Below are 21,308 nucleotides of genomic sequence, written 5' to 3' on the forward strand. Positions count from 1 at the left end.
GGTGCTGAAACGTTTCCAGTAAGTTCGGAGGAGGTGGGGTGGCAGGTGAACAAGGCTCCAAGCCCCACACTTGCTGCACTCTTCCAGTGCACCTCAGAAAACAAATTGAAAAGCAACATGAACTGTGACCACACAGCACTAAACCCCACAGTGCAGCAAGTGCACAGGTCCCACTCACGAAGCTGGCCAGCTTGTGGCACTACTCACACCTGCCCTGGAGACACAATTTTAACACCAGCCTCTATGGTATTTTCTACTGCAGTGCCGCCACAGCCGGAGTCAGCAAATGCTGCCGCCCACACGCACTCACAGCAGGGGGCGCCCTCCTCCTCTTGAACTGAGCCCACAGGCCTGTTGCAGGGTTGACTTCAGAAGTCGTTGCTGCTGGACAGCTCCCCTGGCCCGCACTCTAGACGTGAGCTCAAGGAAATGCACAGAGGAACAAGGTTTGCTAGGTAGAAGAACAAGAAATAACGCCAGTGCGCGCCCTCTGCCTCACCTCACTGGCACTCTGCTCTGATTCCTTCTGCCTAGCAAACCTTGTTCCTCCTCTGCATTGTTTCCTAAGTTCTGGAAAGACGCTCTTCATCATTGAATCCTGTTTATTGGATATTTCTAGTTTATCTCTAACGTAGGTGTTGATTAGCCTTTCCGCTCTGTTCTGAATCTCTTAAAAATTTACCTCCTTTGCATACTGAGTAGTTTGTGTTTTCTAATTCATTATATTTCTCTCCAGATGTGTCTATCACTGTTTAATCCTCCACTGAATTTTACAAGGTACTGGTTTTAAAAATCAAAGTTTTCAAAGTAAATTAAAGAGAACAGGACCGTGACTGTAGCAACAGATTTTTGTCTAAATAAGATGGAGGAGGAACAGCTGAAAAGGAAGAGGCAGGACAAAGAAAACGCAGCCACAGTCACATTCAGGCAATACCAGGCAGAGAATACCTTTGAAATTTCCGTAGGGGTGGTGGCTTTGGCTCTGTGGAGCTCAGTCTGTTGCACCTGGCTTTGAGGTTTATTGGGGGGTATCTGTTGATTGCACCTAAGAAGAGAAAAGCTTGGGTGAGTCACCATTCATGGCCATGAACATGACTAGCATCTGTTCTGTATCTACAGGTTCATTTTACTTTCCCCAGTGTCCACCAGAGTTAGCAGTTAAGATAATCCTGTGAAATGAAGGCAGGTTTCTCAAAGGAATCCCTAAAACTAAGTTTACAAAATGTAGCAGCTGAATCTGGCCAGTCATTATGGGTTTGGCTTTTAATTCACGTAAACTCAGACAATTCAGTTTCCTTCTCTGGAGTATCAGAATGCAGAGGGAAAGGATGTTTTTTTTCCGGTCTGGTATCAGTAACAATAGAAACATCAGTCAGCTTGGGTTTAATCCATTAGTGGCAAGTGCACTACCTTGTCATGATACCAAAGCCTGGTTATTCTTACTCCACTTAAGGTATTAAACTTTTTTTTTAAATAGAAAACTTCAAAAATGCATTATATAGTTCCTGAAAGCATTGAGATTTATTCAGTGCAAATTAAACTCTTTCCTGTTGACACAGGGTCAGCATCTATAGCAAGTTTGTGCTGAGCTGTGACACAGCTACACCTGCAGAGCTTGTACTGTAGGTAAAGCTGTGTGCTTGATACCGGGCGGCCTCAGACTGATGCGCTACCCCATGGTGCACCTGACATTGGACTGTTTGCATGCATTAATTCTGAGTAGCAGGTTGCCAGAAGCTTGGCTTCCCCAGAACATGTGCCGAGTCCAGTGCGGACTGCGTCTGATAGCCTCTCGATGTAAGCACTGCATTACGTAAGAGTCACAGAGGATTAGAAGAAAACTAACCAAAAATTGTAGAAGGGATCTAGTCTGTCTGTCACTCGTCCACATCCAGTATTGGAACAGTACGTGGCTCAGAGCACATGCCTCATGAAGGCATGTTAGTGTCACATGGCATGAGGCTGGGCAAGCAGGAGTTGAAGGATGTCTAGGGAACGGCTTAGGTACTGTTACAGGGAAGGTTACAGGACTGTAATCATCACGGCTGTAGCTTGCCAAAAGCATTTATCTAGCGCTCGTGTGCCCAAAGGACTTCTTAAAAAGTGGGAGGAGTTTACGCCATTTGACTAATCATACTGCTTCACAAATTACCGTGAAACTACCACGAATTTTGGAAAGGAAATTCCACTTCAAGATTTCCTTCCAGTGTATGATGGCCTCCTAAGGCGTGCGTCCTTACGGGTTGATCAGTCTCTCACAAGCTGTGTTTCACTCCTGTGTTCTGTGGTAACTCCTCAGCATGACCCTTACCTCATTTCCTCCTCTACTCTTCCAGGTTCCTATTCAAGAAAACAAATCATATTTTGTGGGCTTACTGCTACCCTACTCGCGTTTCTCAAATTATAGTAGTTTCAAAAGTTTGTAAAACATGGAGTTAAAAAGGTCCTTTTATGTTGATTTAAAAATTTCTAAAATCCTTAAATAGCTTATCATGATAAGTATTTTCCTACCTTTCTGAAAAATCCTCTGTATGCATGGGTTTCACAACTTTTTGGTACTCAAATAAACTTACTTGTAACTCCATTTGTCACACTCTTTGGAGGACCCCCGTATGCTACACACGTGAGCCGTCTGGGTTGAGGCCTGAGACTTTCTGCTATGCTCCCAGGGGACGCTGCATGGCTGGCCTCCTCTGCCCCCACCTGCACTGAGTCCTCCGTGGTTTTACATCCTGAACACATTGCATTGCAGAGGAGTAACAGGTTAGAGATACAACCAGCAGTCTGCATCTCCAGACCCTGAAGACACCACTGACCATGAACACATTTGTGAACCCTTCCAAGTGAACTCCCAATGAATTGCATATTTGGGGCCAGCTCACTTCAGGAGTCGTAGCCTGTTTCTTTTTTTATGGGCTTCAGTTGTAATAACTACTGGCATCATAAAAAGTCATTAACTAAGAGAAGAAAAGTTTTGCAAGACTGTGTCTTTCATTCTAACAAGTAAAATGGTATCTCTTAACACTCCAAACTCAGCCTTGAGAACTTGTAAAAGCAAAGCCAAGAGGCATTTAATTTTTCTTTGGCGCTCTCTCTTTTGGCATGCTAACTGCAGAAACTTCCCATCAAAGGGCAGCGTGCTAATGTCACATGGCCAGGGATCTACCCTGCAGCTGAGGCCCAGGCTGTGTCTTCAGGGAACTAGACTACACTGCTCCACGCACAGATGTTTCAGCAGCTGCCCGGCAGGGTGGTTTCTTCACTCGAGCAAGGGGCAGGTTTCCTCCCTGCCACCATCCACCCTCCAGTGTTTCCCTTTCTGGTCCTGCAATTCTCAAAGACGAGATTTCCAGAAACCCATGCCAGTTCATCAACCTTATTTGGGGACAGAAGGGAAGGTGCAGGGAAAATACCAAGTACAGTTTTATTGTGCAGGCAGATTTTATAACTTACGCCTGACTGAGTTGATAAAGGACTTCACAAACTTCACGCCATACTTGTGGTCGGGTTTGTGAATGCGGCCAAGCTGGACCAAGTGCTGATCCAAAGGGCGGCTGGCCAGGTCTTCCAGTTCGTCACCATTCCAAGCAGGGCCAAGGGAAAACACAAACAGGGCATAGCCCTGACACTTGGCTCGCATGGATTCTTCCTTTAATACTTCCATATCCAGGTGACTGGTTTCCCCAGCAGAGATCACGAATATGACTTTGTTTCTTCTCAGGTGGGGTGTCCTTAAAAAGACCTTGTCCAGCGTCCACTGCAAGGCGTGCCCAACGAAAGCCTCTCCGTTGAGTTGCTGTACTGACTCTTGCACATGCCTCTTCATGAGGTGCTTACTGCTGTAGGCGGTCAGGTTGAACTCCGCTCTCACGGGACTCCTCTCAGTGCTGGGGAGGAAGTCAGGGGGCCCATGGGTCAGCAGCGCCACCCGGTCTCCGGTGACAGAGGTCTCAGGGTCTGTGCTGATTTCAAAGTGATCCAAGAGCGCTCCCAGGAAGGCTCTGAGATCTTCGAATTGAGCACTTGCAGAGTTGCGGGAGCCATCCAGGAGGAAGGCAGCATCGATGTAAGACTGCACAGGGGCTGGGCTGCCTTGGTCACAGGCAGCATCTGGCTTGCACATATCTGCAAAGCAAGAGTCACCCGCGGTGAGGAGGCACAAGTCGGCACAAGTGGGAAGGCCGCATCTCAAAGCTTTCAACATCTGGAAACTGCATAGGCCTTGATGTTAAAATACTTTCTAAATGACTTCAGTATCAACAGGAAGACTTCCTAGTGCATCTTCATAAATTTCAACAGGGTTTATGCGCAGTATGTGTCTGGAACTGATTTTCACTAGAGTCTAATACTAACTGTAAAGTGTGAAGTGGGTGCTTCCCTGCAGGTGTATACTGCATCACAGCATGAGAGCCTCTGACCTCTACGAGCAGCACTGCAGACCACAGCATCACCCTGTCACTGCGATGTGTGGGTTCACTGGGACAAAGTGTTTTGCTTGAAGGGTGAGAAAAAAACCACCTAAGAAATCTTGGTTCAATTGAAAAAAAGTTTTTAACTTTTAACGAGTTTTTTTTTTTAATAACAAGCTACTGTTCATATCTCAGTAACACTTATTAAAAAACTTAATACCTGTTGGTTAAATATTGCATAGTAACAGACTTTCATAAAATACAAAATGACTTTTATAAGTATGCATGTTTGATTTCTAAGAGGATGCGTGGAGAGTGGGGCTGGTATCGTAAGGCAGTGTGTTAAGCCACTGCTCACAACCCCTTACATCCCACCTCAGGGTAATGGGTCCTGGCTGTTCCTCTTCTAACCCAGCTTCCTGATACGGAGCCAGAGGAAGCAGAACTAGATGGCCCAAGTACTTGGAGCCCTGGAACCCACATGGGAGTCCCAGATGAAGCTGCTTGCTCTGACCTGGCCCAGTGCTGGAAATTATAGCCATTTGGGGAGTGAACCAGGGATGGGAGGTGTCTCTCTCCCTTACTGTAACTCCTTCAAATAAAGAAATAAATCTTGAGAAAAAGAGGATAGATTTATTACATCTGACCACAATGAATATTCAGAGGAATTCTTAAAAATAGAAGTTGAAAGATTTTCAAAGTCAATTTTTTCAACCTTATAGAAGACTCGGGCTATGGGAGTTAAATCATTTTGCCAAATAACACATCAGACTTTGTCCAAGTTTCTGCCTGAAGTCAGTGTTGTGTTAGATGAGATCACATCACAGAGAACGGGGAGGCCCTTGGTCTAACAGCTGGCATGACTGGGTTCCAGTCCAATCACCACTGGGCCTTGGTCCTCAGCACAATGGGATGATTGGGCCGCATTTACCCAGAGACCCCCCACAGGACCACACTGTGTTGTCAATATCATTGAATGGTTGAGGGGAAGACTGGCCTCTTTGGGAATCAACACTTGATCTTAGCCAAAAGGCCGAGAGGCAATCTCTTTAGGAATCAAAAAGCAAAAAGAGAAATGGAGGAACATATATGTGGATGGCTGGGACTCAGCCACAGGCACTGGCTGCAAGGGAAAGTGATTAGATCAGAGTGAAGATGTTAGGAGAGATATCAACTTGCAGTGTTGCTCAGGGGCTCTGCACATATATATGGCTCCCTTACAGACATTTAGTAAAACCCTGTGTAATGGTCAGATGGCAAAAACAGTGACCTGCACGCAAGGCAGTTTGTAAGGTCAGGGCCAGCACGTTGCCCATTGGCCGAGCTTTATGAGTTTGTTTATTCGCAGGACACAAAAGCCAAAATATCTTCTGTTATATGCCTAAGAGGCAAAGCAAAGGCTTAAGTCAAAAACTGCAGCCAAAAATGTGTCCCTAGTCACATATGTGTGACTTCTGACTGCAACATACCAGCACAGGACTAATCAACATGTTGGAAGCCACAACTGGGAATACATAGGGTGGGCTGCCCCTCCCTGTGGCGTCACTGGCACTTGGCTGCCTCGAGCAAGTCTGCCGGTACAATCAGGACAGAGCGAATGACTAGATGGAAGCAAGAGGAAGACACAGGGAGAAGGGGTTGGGAAAATGCCGGAAATGCCCTGGCTCCTTCAGAATCACCACCTCTCTGCGGGCTCATTCCTATGGCAAGCACCTGCCTCTGGCTGACATGAATGTCCCTCAGGCCGCAACAGAACACTTCCCTGGAGGCAGCAGAATGAGAGCCGCCTGCTTCACGCCCAGCAAGTGGATTGGCGGCAGCTCTGTTGGGCTTGATGTGGCTGGGAGGCCCCGAAGAGCTGCCTGCATTTCTCGGGGCTTCCTTTCTTCAGCTAACATGGGGAACTCATCGGGAGTCCAATATTCTAAAAACCGAATGACACAATTTATGGCAGGTGGTCAGTGCAAATATTGCCTGTTACCGGTGTTAACCGATTTCTGCTTAAAGAGAACAAAGTTAATGCTTGAGAAAGACTGACATCCCAACACCTCAGTGGTTTCCACGGTAACCATTATAACACTCCCAGAGAAGATGACAGTCCAGTTTTCTGTAGCTCCATAGAGTGCATAAAACCCAACAGATAGATCAGTTTTGCAAATCCTGATGTGTAACATTTGAGTCCATGAAGACTCTAATGGAACTGTGTGATTTTCTGTTGACTTCCACTTTAACTAAAACTATCCCTAAACAGAGAGGAGGGTTCTGACTTGCTTTAGAGCATTTCTTCAGGGACTGAACATTGGAGATTTAGAAAAATACACTTTACAGCGTCAAAAAACTTGGCAGTGAGGCAGGAGTGTTTCTTAAAAAATCGTTACCATTTCCTGGAAGCGGCACTAAGTGCAGAGGCCTGGACGGCACCCCTCCTGCTGGGACAGAGACCCTGCAGGCCCCGCTGAGAGGCTCCAGCTGTGGGCGAGGCAGTGATGAGGTCCTGCCCGGCCACACACATCCCTGTTGCCAAGTTCCAGCTGCTCGTGCCAACGGTGACTCAACACGCTTAACAATCTTGCCCAAATCATGACCTTTCTGTAGGTCTTACCATAGCAGAAAGTGCACCGCTGGAGTCTCGCTAACGTTGGCATGTAGTCAGCCGCAGGGGGAACCACCACCACTTGGAACGTGCCAGTGTCATCGATCTGCAAGCAGGAAGAGGAGAAAGCACAGCTTAGTGGGTAGTGTGGCAAGAACCTTCCAGAACCACAGAACTGAGAGTTGAAGGGGGAATCTACTCCTGAGAAGGCCAGGGGAAGGGAGACCCTGCACGTCAGCATGGCCGACAACGCTGGCTGGACTTCAACTTCTGTAGCTGAAGGGCATGTTACAGTCGCCTCTACTTCTCCATCTGTAAAGTGCCACAATGGAACTTCCTCCCAATTCACAATAGTAAACGCTTAGTGGCACTGAGTGGATGCTGCATGCTCTTTAAAGGCCACAAAGCATGTTCATGGCCATGATCTCACAAACCTAGTCAATCAGCTCCTAAGTCCATCATGTCCATTCTATAGCTGGAGAGAGTGAAGCTGAAGTACAGATTAAAGGAGATCAAAAGGCACTGGTCATGGGAGGCAGAGACGCCCAGCTGACCGTGTGAGCTGAGTGCTCTTCAGAGTTATAATCTACTGGGAAGTAGGTGCCAAAGATGGCTTTGAAACATACTTGGGCTGGTTCCATGGCTCAACAGGCTGTCGAGTACTGGCATAAAATATGGATGTCAGCTAGTGTCCTGGCTATTCTGCTTCCCTTCCAGCTTCCTGCTTGTGACCTGGGAAAGCAGCTGAGCATGGCCTAAAGCCTTGGGACCCTGTACCACCCCTGTGGGAGACCTGGAAGAAGCTCCTGGCTTTGAATCAGCTCAGCTCTGGCCATTATGTCTATTTGGGGACTAAACCAGTAATCTTTGTGTCTCTCGTTCTCTCTGTATATCTGCTTTTATAATAAAAATACATCTTAAAAAAAATAGATGCTTAGGCTCATTTCCATGCAGCTCTCCTCTCTGACCAACTCTTCCATGGTTAGGTCCCAAGTTAGTGACCCACCTTGGTGGCCTGAGGTTCAAGGGCAGGCCAAAGAAAATGAGCCTCAAAATAATGAAGCACTTGTCAGTTGACTGACCCAGAAATAACTGACACTTGAAGGGAAATGGAAGGTGTGATCCTCCCTATTGGGTCAGGGGCGATTTGTGGTTCCCTTGTGGAGCCATTAAGCTCACAGTGCCCCCTGCTGTCAGGGGAGTTTTCTTCCCATAGTTTACCTGTATAGATAGGACATGGTGGTCACCGTCACCTGGGTAACTCCATCTCTGACCAGAGCGGACGAGAGATGGACATCTGAGCATTCAGGTTCTTCCTATTGGGAATCTGCAATGAGGGTCTGGAGGGCTGTGGATCTGCCCACATCCAGTGGAAAACCTTACAGTTCCAGGCTGGCCCGAGTTCCACCTTGTGGACTAAAAGGGAAATAGGAGTGGGGTGGGGATGGAGAATGGAGTAGCTTTTCCTATGGCTTCTCTTGCTCTCTTCTCCACTGTATTTTTCCTGTTTGAAAAGCAGGGCTAGCTAGAAGAGACAGAGACTCTTCCTGTTTGGTGCACTCCTCAAATGGCTGCAATACCAGCTGTGGGCAGGCCAAAGTCAGGGGCCAGGGACTTCATCCCAGTATCCCACGTGGGTGATGGGCCCAAGCATCGGGGCCAGATGCATTCACAACATTCACAAGACGCACAGCAGCACAGCTCCTGCTGTAGAAGCAGTTCTTGTTGAATTCCACATGTGCACTGTCCAGGCAACAAATTTGATACCACACTACTGAACTCTCAGAAGTTCAGCCGAGGGTTTCAAAATAAGGCCCCCAAATAAAGCTGCCTTGTGTCATTAGAGAGTTGAGTTCCTTTCCTAAAAAATAATGAATGGTGGAAAGTTAGGTAAGCCCCAACAGAAGAGAATGGTGGAGGAAAAAGGCTGCCAATAAAATGGTAGCACCATGATTGCTCTTGTAACATCTGCAGGCACTGGGTCTTTATTCAGCTCGCATGTGGCCTATCTAAGTCCTACACATCCTGTTCAGGTGCACCCTCTAACATCAGGGTGGATCTTCTGGCCATCTAGTGTACTTGTGTATCCTTAGAGTCCAAGACTGTGCCTGCTGTAGGTGAGATGCTCTCTAAACTTCCTTTGGGTGAATGAACCCCGGGCAGCAAAGCTGCCTTTGGATTTAGTTTCTTCTGCCCCGGGGTGCTGGTGGCCAAAGTGCCTGGACAAAGGAGACGCCCTGATCCAGAACATTAACCTTTGGTGCTCTTTTGAGATGAACTCCTTAATGAAGCCGTTTTGAAGTGACATGGGTAGAATCGAGAAATCTGACTTGTCATTCTGAGAGACTGTGGACCCTCAACTTTTCCTAAGTTGCTGGGCGTGAGCTTTAGGTAGGTGGGACTGCTGTCAGGCTGTTAGAATCAACGTCGTCAATCATCTGGAGACAAAAGCCAAAGGACGGCATCGGGGAGGCCTCGAGGTGACACTGTGGGAGCTGCTGCTTCTCCTAAGCCTTTTTTAGAGCCTGGTCTCCATGCTGTTTAGTCTGAACCTGACTCAGCTTTCCATACGTGTGACCGAGAGTGTCTTTAGTGATGTTGAGAGTAGCATTAGCTCCTCTAATAGGAAGCTGGCACTATTAGATTTTAGTTCATCACCAAGAATGAACGGTGGCGCAGTCACTTGGGCCCCTCTCACCCACGTGGGAACACACAGGACCTCCTGGCTGCTCCTCCAGCAGGGCTCCCATCTGGCTGTTGGGGGCAGGTGAGGAGTGAACCAGTGGACGAAGCTTGCTCTCTGTGTCACTCTTTCCGTTAATTACACCCTACAATTAAAGTTCTTAAACACAAAGTTGCCTCCTGCTGCTCTTCCTCCAATTTCCCTACTAAGGGCTCGTGCAAACGTCAATACCAGTTAGCAAAGGCTCACAAGGAAGATTCTAAGACAGTGATTTGTACCTTACAAACTTCTTAATGGGGTAATTCTCAGATGGATGCCCCCGTAAGACTGTATTTAGATTTACTTATTTGTATTGGAGAGTCAGATTTTTTTTTTTTTTACAGAGTGAAGGAGAGACAGAGAGGAAGATCTTCCATCTGCTGGTTCACTCCGCAAGTGACCACAACAGCCAAAGCTGAGCTGATCCGAAGCCAGGAGCTTCTTTTGGGGCTCCTATGCAGGGTTCCAAGGCTTTGGGCCATGCTTTGGGCCATCCTCAACTGCCTTCCCGAGCCACAAACGGAGCTGGAAGGGAATTCGAACAGCTAGGATACAAACCGGTATCTATATGGGATCTTGGACATGCAAAGTGAGGACTTCAGCTACTAGGCTACTGTGCCAGGCCCAAGATTGTATTTTCTTAAACACCGCTGCCGCCCCTAGGAGCCCCTCTTCCACAGGAGCAGAGTACAGAAAGCTGGCAGGGGGGAGCCCCTCTTCCACAGGAGCAGAGTACAGAAAGCTGGCAGGAGCAGAGTACAGAAAGCTGAGTTTGAGGGTACTTGGCTGGCTACTATAGGCTTTCTCAGACAAGGCCAGCCATCCAGCACTCTGGACAGGGTGTGCCCAAATTACACGCGGCCGTCTTCATCAAGGATGCTTTGAGAGATGCTACACACGAACACCTTAATCCCTGCTCTGAGGACCTAGCTGGGAGGGCTTCCCCCGGAAAAAACCTGGGCCTGTACATTTTCAGCCATGTCTAGTCAGCCCGCTGGCTTTTACTGCCCCGTCAGGGCTGCACCCCAGGGTCTCCAGGAGGCAGGTACTGCCTCAGTGTCCTCACCCCCGAGGGCACTCCAAGGCAGCCAAGCCAGCAGGGCACTGAGTGGCACACCGGGAATTGGCCTGACACGCACATGTCCACACAAGAGGCTTGACTTCTCACTTTGTTCACCCACAAAACGCAGACGTCACCTGTACCTAGCACATCCACCAGGTAAGAACTAAACAGGTTAAACGCACACAGGGCTGGTAGATGCTAATAAACGCAGATAATTTCTACCCCGTGGACCCTAGAATCCTACGACGACTTTGGGTTTTGTTCACCTGGAGACCGGGGGCCACCTGGGCCAGGACTGGCAGGAGGACCACCTTACCGCGAATGCCCGCCGCACGGCCGGGACCGCACCGAAGGCGACCACCACAGGAACGATGTCCAGCGCGCCCAGCTCCATGGCAGCCGTCGTGAGCTCCTGAGCATCGGAGGGGTCAGCCGGGCCCGCGCTGAAGAAGGTGGCTATCCTCCTCGCGTGGGGGCCTGGCAGTGTGCGTTTGAACACGTGCCTGGAGATGAACCTCATGGCGCGGCCCAGCCCGCCACCGCTGGACGCTGCCGCCTCGTGAGGGATGGCATTGAGCGTGCTGAGGAGCTGGCTCTGGTCCAGTGCGTCGGAGAAGCGCACCAGCTGCTGGGTGCCCGCGCCCCCATAAGTGAGGAGCGCCACGCGTGCGCCCACCGCGCAGCCGCCGGTGCGCACACGCAGGTCGCGCAGCATGGCTGCCGCCATCTCCTTCATGCGTGTGAACGCCTGTGCCGTGACGCCCTGTGACTGGTCCAGCGCGAACACCAAGTCCGTGGGGTGCACAGGGCACTCGGGGCTTCCTGAAACATGGGATGAGACCACTTAGCAGGCATCATGGGCGTCATATATCATATATATCTATCATCTATTAGATTGTCATTTAATATATTACCTATAAGTATATAGTATATGATAGATATCAATTTTAAATTTCCCACCATTAAAAAATGTTTCAAACCACGTTGTATGCCAGCAACATGTAGAAATAGGAAAATAAATACATTAAAATATAAAGCTTTTTAAAAATATAGTAAGGAAATGTAACCAGGGTTACCAAGGAGGGCCTGTGAAACCTTTTTGATAATTTCAGAAGAACTAGGGGAGGACTGACGTGCACACAGAAGAGACGTGGAGAAGGCAGGCAGTATTCCCAAAACTGGGACAGGAGTTGGCTCATAGTAGGTTTTCAATCAGCGTTTGATCAAAGAACGGACAAGCAGAGGGTGTGTGTTGTGGCTTCACAAAAATGTTCTAAGGATGTAAACGTGTAAGCGTGATGACAGGCTTACACATCACATACGAAGCATCTGCAAAGCGCTCAAGCACTTAGTGGTCAGTCAGTGTGATCATCAGCATGAGGCACAACTCCTGTGCGTTATCCAAGCTGCCTGCCCTATTTACTTGCTCTCTGAATAGCCTTAACTTTTCTTCTGTCCTCTGCACATTCATCTCTAATCACTGGACAACAAAGAGTTTGGGAAAACGAAGTCGGTCATTAGCAGGTTATTAACAGACCAGCTGACCCGCTGGCTGGGAAACAGCGGTGGAGTTCAGCGGATGCTGGGTGATTTACGGGAGACAGGTCTCTGCTACCAGTCTGACACAGCACAGGAAGTGCACACCCATTTCCCATCAGCTGGCAGCAAGCACTCTGCTCTAACCCATCTTGCCAGATGCATGACACTCTGGAGCCGGAGTAAAACATGCTGTAAATAAAGATTACTCACCGTGTCCGCCGGCTGGGGAAGAACAGAGGAGATGGGGTTATTATCTGGGAGCACAGAGCTCTGCGGTGCGCAGGGAAATCATGCCAGGGTAGTCTCTGTCCTGTCTGCTTTTCTGAAGATGTCAAGGGGAAAAAACCCACACAGAAGAATCAAGGCAGCAGAGTTTAGAGGAAATGGGCACCGAGCTTAACCTTATTCTTTCTTCGGGGCAGGAGATGGGGAAAGCAGCAGAAACATAGATAACCATGCATCAGCCACCTGCAGCCGCCTGCCAGAGCCAAGCTCTGCTTGGGTGGGAACAGGCTGTGAGGTAGGGCACGGAGTGTGCCAGGTGCCAACACCCGGCCCTCCCTCTACTCTCAGGTTCCCCTGGTACAGCCACAGTGTGCGTGTGTGTGTACAGGCATCTATGTACAGGTATAGTATGTTTATATGAATATTCCTTATCTGAAATGTTTGGCATTTGATTTTGGCAATTTTTTCAGATTTCCTAATATTTGTAAATGCACACTGAGATAGTCTGTGGAGGAGACCCAAGTTTTAACATGAAATTTATTTTGTTTTATCTTACATGCATAGCACATTTCCAAAGGATGTATTTATTTGAAAGCCAGAATCCCAGAGAGACAGGGATATTCACAGAAAATCTTTCATGTGCTGGGTCAATCCTCAAATGGTCACAACAGCCAAGGCTGGGCCAGGCGGAAGCTGGCAGCCAGGGGCTCCATCTGGGTCTGCCATATTGACTGCATGGACCCAAGCACCTGGGCCATCTGCTGCTGCCTTCCCAGACACACTGGCAGGCAGCTGGATTGGAGGAGGAGGAACTGGAGCAAAAAGTAGCACCCATATGGATGCTGGCCCTTCAGAAGGAGACTTAACACACTGTGCCACAGCACCAACCCCTAGATCACAGTTTTAGTTCACCTGTGCTTTGACTGGACCTGTCACATTGTCAGGTAACGAATTTCCCACTTGAGAGATCATGTTGTTGATCAGAAAGCTTTGCATTTTCAGGTATTTGGATTAGGAACACACAACCTGTACACAGATTATTTACACATTGTATCAATATTAGGAATGTGCTGGACCCGCACTGTCCAGTATGGCAGCCCTGTAACTGTTTTCATTACAATGAAAGGAATAAGTGCAGCCTTCCAGAGGCACCAGTCACATTTCAAGTGCTTGCAGGCACCTGGGCTGTGACTGCAGGATGGGATGAGCAGGGGATAACATCCAGCCAGCCGAGTGTTTTGGACTGGGCTGCCCTGCGGTTCCCACCTGCTGAAGCCCCTCCCAAGGCGTGCCTGCGAGGACTAACCCTGTAGAGCTTTTGTACAATGTGCAGAAAGTTGTTGGCGGTGACACTTACTTTTGAAATAACTGTAAACCTAACTTTGGATTTATAGTTTTGTATTGAGGCTTGTAATGGTTGAAAGAGCGGGTTCCATCACAGCTCATCAGGCTTCTACATTCGTACCAGTGCATATGGTTCATATGTCAGAATTACTGCTCCAAATAAACCCTAAGAAAACCAGTCTCTCTGTGTGTGTCTATCTATCTATATCAAATCTATATATATGCAAACATGCTGGGAATCCATCTATATCTTATAGCTACAGCTACAGCTATATCTATATATCTATATTATATATTGATAGATAAGATTCCCAGCATGGTTCCATTCTGCTACAAAAAGGCAAAGTTTTAGTGACTTGGCATCCAGCATTTTAAAGTTGTGTTAAAACAGGCATTTGGCATAGTAGTTAAATTACTTCCTGGGTCACCAGCATCCTGTACTGGAGTTTTGGGCTGTAGTCCCAGCTCTGCTTCCTGCAACTATCCCCACACACCTTGACAGGCAGCAGGTGATGGGAACAGTGCTTAGGTCCCTGCCATCCAGATGGGAACCCCGCACGGAATTTGCCATTGGGCTGTATCCTATCCCAGCCACGGCTGGCTTTTGTGGCGTTCAGTAGTCAATCAGCACACAGAAGATCTCTCTCTTCTCTGCCTTCTAAATAAATACAAACGAGGTGAGTCTGTCTCTGAGGCTGACACTCTGTGCCCAGGGAAACGCTGACTCCCCTTTTAGCCATGCTGTTTCTGTGGAACATAAATGCACATGTCCATGAAAATGAGCTACTCTTGTAAAGGAATGCTTCGGATGGCACCAATCGATGTGTTATAGAAAAGCCTGTTAAAGGGTCTCAAGACAAATTCAAAAAAGTATCTGCCAAATCAAAATGCTTTTTGGGGCCCGGTGGCGTGGCTTAGCAGCTAAAGTCCTCGCCTTCAAAGCCCCGGGATCCCATATGGGCGCCGGTTCTAATCCCGGCTGCTCCACTTTCCATCCAGCTCCCTGCTTGAGGCCTGGGAAAGCAGTCAAGAATGGCCCAAAGCCTTGGGACCCTGCACCCGCGTGGGAGACCCGGAAGAGGTTCCTGGTCCTGGCATCGGATTGGCGTGTACTGGCCTGTTGCGGCTCACTTGGGGAGAGAAACATCGGATGGAAGATCTTCCTCTCTGTCTCTCCTCCTCTCTGTATATCCGGCTTTCCAATAATAATAATAATAATAAAATCTTTAAAAAAATGCTTTTTGGTTTTAAAATATTGAGAGGGAAACAGAAAATATTGGCGCAATGCATATTATGACATCCTATGAGCAAATCAACCCATGCATCCTAGAGCAGCCAGCTCCTTCCTGGCAGAGTACCTAGCAGTAAGCCAAAGGCACAGCCCCAGCAATCAGCACACTGGCATGGCTGCCTATTCCACACGAGGTTGTATTCAAAGTGTCAGGTGCAATCAGGCATTAATGACAATTTGTTTTTTAAAGTAGATTGTGGAGCCAGCATGCTGCTGGCTGAACTGGCTAATCCTCTGCCTGCAAGCACCGGCACTCATATGGGTGCGGGTTCAAATCCCAGCTGCTCCATTTCTCATCTAATTTCCTGCTATGGCCTGGGAAAGCAGCAGAGGATGGCTCAAGTCCTTAGGACCCTGCACCCGGGTGGGAGACTCAGAAGACCACCTGGCTTCCGATCAGCTCAACTGCAGCTGCTGTGGCCATTTGGAGAGTAAACCCAGCAGATGGAAGATGTTTGTCTCTCTAAGTCTGTATTTCCAATGAAAATACATAAATTTTTTTTAAAAGAATGCAGCTCTCTGATTTACTTAACTGTTAGGAGACTGCTGACTTCAGATCTCAATCTAAAACAGCAGCTACATTTATAGTTAGTGCTTGGAACAGGTTACCCTAGTACACTGGCAGCCAGACGGGGAACATTTGCTTGGCCACAGTCTATGCTGGCTCAAATTACGGGCAGCGCCATCTCTAATGCCAAGAAACTGCCTGGTAAATCATCGTGATTCCGAGTGCAGGGCTCCTGGCACTTCTCCCTGTAATGCCAACAACTCGGGCGATTGCTTGTCTCAGGGTACTTACGGCTGTGGTCCCGCACATACTGGATGAGCTCACACACCTGCAGTTCAAAGAGAAGGCAGGGATTGACCGACAGGCTGCTAGGTCCTTCATGGGAAGTAAATGCATATCAGGAGGGGACAGATGCCTCTGCCAGAGGCAGGAGATACATACGGAGAAGGGCGCCAAGCCTTGGGTGCCTTTCAAACCCTAGGAAGACAAAAGAACACGTCATCTTACAGCTCGAGACACATACACCCTTTAATAGCTAGATGTGCAGCACCTATCCTAAGAGTGTGGTAACTTTTTTTTATTGGAAAGTCAAATATGGAGAGATGAGGGAAGAGAGAGGGGAAGAACTTCCATCCGCTGATGCACTCCCCAAGTGGCTGTACTAGCCAGAGTTACGGTGATCTGAAGCCAGGAGCCTGGAACCTCTTCCGGGTCTCCCACATGGTTACAGGATCCCAAGGCCTTGGGCAGATCTCTGCTGCCCTCCCAGGCCACAAGCAGGGAGCTGCAATGGGAAGTGGGGATGCCGGGGCACGAACCGGCGCCCACATGAAATCTCAGAGCATGCAAGGCAAGGACTTCAGTCACTAGGCTACTGTGCTGGGCCCAAGAATGTGATAACTTTTAAAGGCTTTTGTTCTCAGGCAGGTAGAATACAGGCACGGACACTACCGCCTTCTTGTTAACACACAGAGGAGCTCAAACGGAACAGTCAGCAGCAGGCCTGGGACTCACAAGTCTCCACAAGCTGCTTCCGGACGCCTCCAGCTCTAGACAACAAAGGTTGTCCAAAACCTAGGGAGGGAGCTGGCAACTTGACCGTGGCCTGCCAGAGTGTGGCAGCAGGCTTGGGACTAGCTCAGGCTGGGTCCCTATGTGCAGCTGTCCCTCCTAACAGCCCTGTGCTTTGGGCTGGAGCAGCAGCCAGAGCCGACACTCCATCTGCTCCCATCACGGGCTGCACGACAAATGGACAGACTTCGACTAAGCAGCTGGAATGGTCCTCACCAGTACGTGTCTGTTCCAGTGGCGACGGAAAGAACACAATAGAACTGGTTTTAATTCCATGCATTCAACCCATTTAATTTTTTTTTTTTTTTTGGCAATGAGAGCCGTCCAGCTACTCTGAGTCACCCTCAAGGGAAGGTGCAGCGGAGACCCACCCAAACTGAGGAAGTGAGGGAGGAAGCTCTGTGTGAATGCAGCATGGACCGGGTCTATTACTTATTCATTTCTTTTCACTTCCACCCATTCATCGAATCCTTATGAAATGCAAGATAAATAATTGGGAAACCTCGTTTTAGTGTGGTTCATTCCATTTCTTCAATCTCCTCATCTCTCAGGATATACAATCAATATCCTTTCTCTGAACACATGAAATGGCTGAAGACATTGGCCCAGCAGCAGAGGCAGGAAGCGTGCCCATTTGGACCGTGAAGGCCCCTCGCACTGCCACTGGGTACGGAAAAGGACCTGGCCCAAACCGCAGCTTTCCCACTCACCTTGCGTCCTGGGGGTCCTGGCTCCCCAGGCGATCCTGGCTCTCCTGGCAGCCCAGCAGATACCTGAGAGAACAATGTACTTAACATTTATATGCATATGTGTGTGTTTATAAACCAAAAACCGAACTTTCAAAGGTGAACATTCAAAAGTGCATGATTCGCTTTAATTTTGAGACATGGAAAGCTTCCTAAAAAATGCAAAGGGGAACCAATCTCAGCACCTCCTTTTGTCCCTAAATAATTTTAACACTTTGATGCCTTTTCTCATTTTTTATTATGAAGCTCTATGTTCATTTTGAAAAATATATTATTTATCATGCCTTTTCCATTGCCTTCTAAACTAAATTTATCTCTTTGGGTATTCTTCATGTGACCATTCTTATACAAAGTCATTTTTTTGTGGCTGTGTTGGATACCATCAGAGTGGCGTTCCATGAGTAATAGCAGTCACTCATGATTGACTTTCAGGCTGGTTGGTGTTGGAATGAGCAACACTAGTATAAAGTTACATACTCAATTCTGACTATTAAGGAAGATGGCGAGGTCTAGAATTATTGAGCCAGGAGGCAAACTTTTATCTAAAGATGGTAGATAATTATGGAACTAGAAAACAAAATATGAAGATCCTTAGAAGAACAGAATTATTTAACTTTTGGCAGAAAATATCTGTAATAACGAGGGAAGAGCTGCAGTGCTGTGAACAATGCTTGGTATCTGCTTGCTGTGTGCCAGACAATTGCCCACATGTATTCAACAATATAATTTAACAAACGGAAAACAAGAATTTAGTTTTAAAAATTGAGACTATTGTTTCCTTCATTCAAAATGCCACAGGATTTACAACCTTTACAGTAAAACAAAATGAAGCTAACATAAGCTAGTGTGTTATAATATTGCCTATGGAACAGTAAGGAATTACAGATGTCCTCTGTGGATACCAATGACATTGGCACTATGCAAGAAGTAAAAATAAACCTACTGACAATATTTTATTTGGAAGACATGAGTTAATCTCCAAGGAAAAAATAGCAGACGAAATACATGCATTAACTATTGTGCCTTTTCCCTATCTTACGAAAATGATGGACTGTTCAAAGAGGCAAGAACCAACGAAGAGGGGAAGAAAGAGGGAAGATGACAGTCATAAGATTTTGGATGCTAGCGGGCCCGGCGGCGTGGCCTAGTGGCTAAAGTCCTCGCCTTGAAAGCCCCGGGATCCCATATGGGCGCCGGTTCTAATCCTGGCAGCTCCACTTCCCATCCAGCTCCCTGCTTGTGGCCTGGGAAAGCAGCTGAGGACAGCCCAATGCCCAATGCATTGGGACCCTGCACCCGCGTGGGAGACCTGGAAGAGGTTCCTGGTTCCTGGCTTCGGATCGGCGCGCACCGGCCCGTTGCGACTCACTTGGGGAGTGAATCATCGGACGGAAGATCTTCCTCTCTGTCTCTCCTCCTCTGTGTATATCTGGCTGTAATAAAATGAATAAATCTTTAAAAAAAAAAAAAAGATTTTGGATGCTAGCAAGCAAAGGCATTTGTGTTAAATGACTTAGCAGGTCCAAGAAAGCGCAACGCTGTGCCAGCAGCAGGCGAAGCCAAGGCAGAATGTGTTTTTTATCATACATTCCCAGAAACCTCTGGAGTTGGCAGCACCAGGTACCTCCAGAAAGAAAGGTGAGGCAAAGAGGCCACATTAGGACGCTTCAGTGGAAATCATCTAAGGAATTTGGCAGACCTGTCTATTCTCAAAAGTTGGGCAAATGTCTCAACGGATAAAGGTAAAATTGAGGTGGCACCCTGGACAGAGCCAAGAACCAGGGGCGCCGTGGTGGAGTGTGTCCCTGGGGAGAGCTGGCCACCAGCCCAACACTCTGCAGGCAGACCTGATGGGACAGACGGCCCAGAAGCAGTGATCCTGCAGTGTGCTCACATCGAGTTCAGCCAGAGGACTCGACGCAGACTTGGTTGACGTCACACTCCCGTCCTCGGTGCTCCCATTCTGTCCTGCTTCAAATAGTACATGGGAAGAGATGGCACATTCCTCAGCCACATGAGGAACAGATCAAAAGAGGAAAGAAAATTGCATGAAATGGCCTGGTGTGGTAGCCTAGTGGTTAAAGTCCTCACTTTGCATGCCCCAGGATCCCCTACAGTCTTCAGAAGAGATCTGGACAAATGGCAAATTACAAAAGGCAAATTATCACACAACAGCCAGAGCTGAGATGACCCAAAGCCAGGAGCCTCTTCTGGGTCTCCCACACGGGCGCAGGGGCCCGAGGACTTGAGCCATTTTCTGCTACTTTCCCAGATCATAAACAGCAGATGGAGCAAAAGAGTGGCCAAGACATAAACTGGCGCTCTTACGGGATGTTGGTGCTTCAAGGTAGAGGGTTAGCCTGTTGAGCCACGGCGCCAATCCCTAGAGATTTCTTGATCTCCTATCCCTTGGTTCACCCTATTAAATGCCTACACTAACCAGGCCAGGCCCTACATCAGGGTCTCCCACATGGACAGAAGGGGAACTAATTGGACATTGCCCAACATCCTTGGACGCACGGCACAGACCACAGATCCGTCCAACATGCCAGCCATGCTGCCACTGAGGAACTCTGCTTAAACTACGTGGCTACGTGATGCTGGGAGAAAGAAAACCAAACAAAAGCAAAAACATGGGCAGGAAATAGGTTAAGACGCTCATGAAATTTCAAAATCTTTTATGAGAGAAAAAAGGCAAGGTGAAGATGCAGAGAACTTCAAGGAAGAACATAACTATTTATAGTGAACGGAAGAAACACTCAGAAAGTAGGGCAAAGTTCTATCAAAATCATGCAGCAGAAATTTCAGCTCACCCAGATTTCCAGTGTCTAAACTTCAAACTCTAAATCCAGAAATATTCATGGAAAGGTGAACAAGCTGCTAGCAAAGCGAAATAAGCAAGCTACAAAGCATGATTCACTCCAATCTGAAGAACAGAGAAGTTCAGATATTTCGAAAGGCAAGAGAAAAAATTCCATGTTTTCCATTAGTTCATTTTGTTTTAAAAGACAGATGCGCATTGAGGGGAGGAAACTGAACAAATAGCTGAACTTGTTAGCATGGTGCCGACAGCATGCATGGTGGAGGGGAATGACCCAGGAGGATTTCAATGTATCATCTTTATCATTGTTTTGAAAGTGTAGTGTTAAAGAACTGGCAGTCCAAAGTTGTTGAAGGAAAAAAACCGCCGCTGCGGAGCAGTCCCTTCAGGAAGAGGGAGCGAGGGAAGAGAAGGATCCCATTTTTGCCCCCAAATTTACATAAATGATTCCTATACATTGGATTCTGGTGATGGCTCGCAAGAAAAAAAAAAATCAACGGTCCTCCTTTGCTCCTCCCACTCCCGTCCCACACACCCACACAGCCACACACAGACACACTCTCTCGAGATCAAGGCAAAATCAACAAATCAACTATGAAACCAAATCTGGAAAACCTTCCAAGTGTCAATTTTTTGAGACAGTTTAATTCTTGCTAATTAACACAATATTAAGATCAATTCACCTATTCTAAGAAAGAGAACCATCTTATTTATACAGCCTAAGATGTATTTTAAAAAATCAGCAAATGCAAGGAATCTATTTTTTTAAAATTGGAAAGTCATATTTACAGAGAGGAGTGACAAAGGAGAAGATCTTTCTTCTACTGGTTCACTCCGTAACAGCCACAGCTGAGCTGATTTGAAGCCAGGAACCAGGAGCTTCTTCTGGGTTTCCCACACAGGTGCAGGGTCCCAAGGCTTTGGGCTGTCCTCGACTGCTTTCCCAGGCCACAAGCAGGAAGACAGATGTGAGGTG

General features: G+C 47.7%; 1 protein-coding gene across 1 annotated transcript in view; it reads right to left on the reverse strand.

Moving 5' to 3' along the window:
- Positions 1-21,308, reverse strand: part of COL6A6 (collagen type VI alpha 6 chain) — a 79,336-nt gene that overhangs the window by 3,028 nt on the left and 55,000 nt on the right. Inside the window, 8 exon segments of the mRNA XM_058657173.1 lie at positions 949-1,045; positions 3,454-4,125; positions 7,012-7,108; positions 11,104-11,609; positions 12,537-12,548; positions 15,986-16,022; positions 16,136-16,171; positions 17,476-17,538. Of these exon segments, the coding sequence (XP_058513156.1) occupies positions 949-1,045; positions 3,454-4,125; positions 7,012-7,108; positions 11,104-11,609; positions 12,537-12,548; positions 15,986-16,022; positions 16,136-16,171; positions 17,476-17,538 (1,520 nt within the window).

This window comes from Ochotona princeps, chromosome 30, assembly GCF_030435755.1.
Source record: "Ochotona princeps isolate mOchPri1 chromosome 30, mOchPri1.hap1, whole genome shotgun sequence".
NCBI lineage: Eukaryota > Metazoa > Chordata > Mammalia > Lagomorpha > Ochotonidae > Ochotona > Ochotona princeps.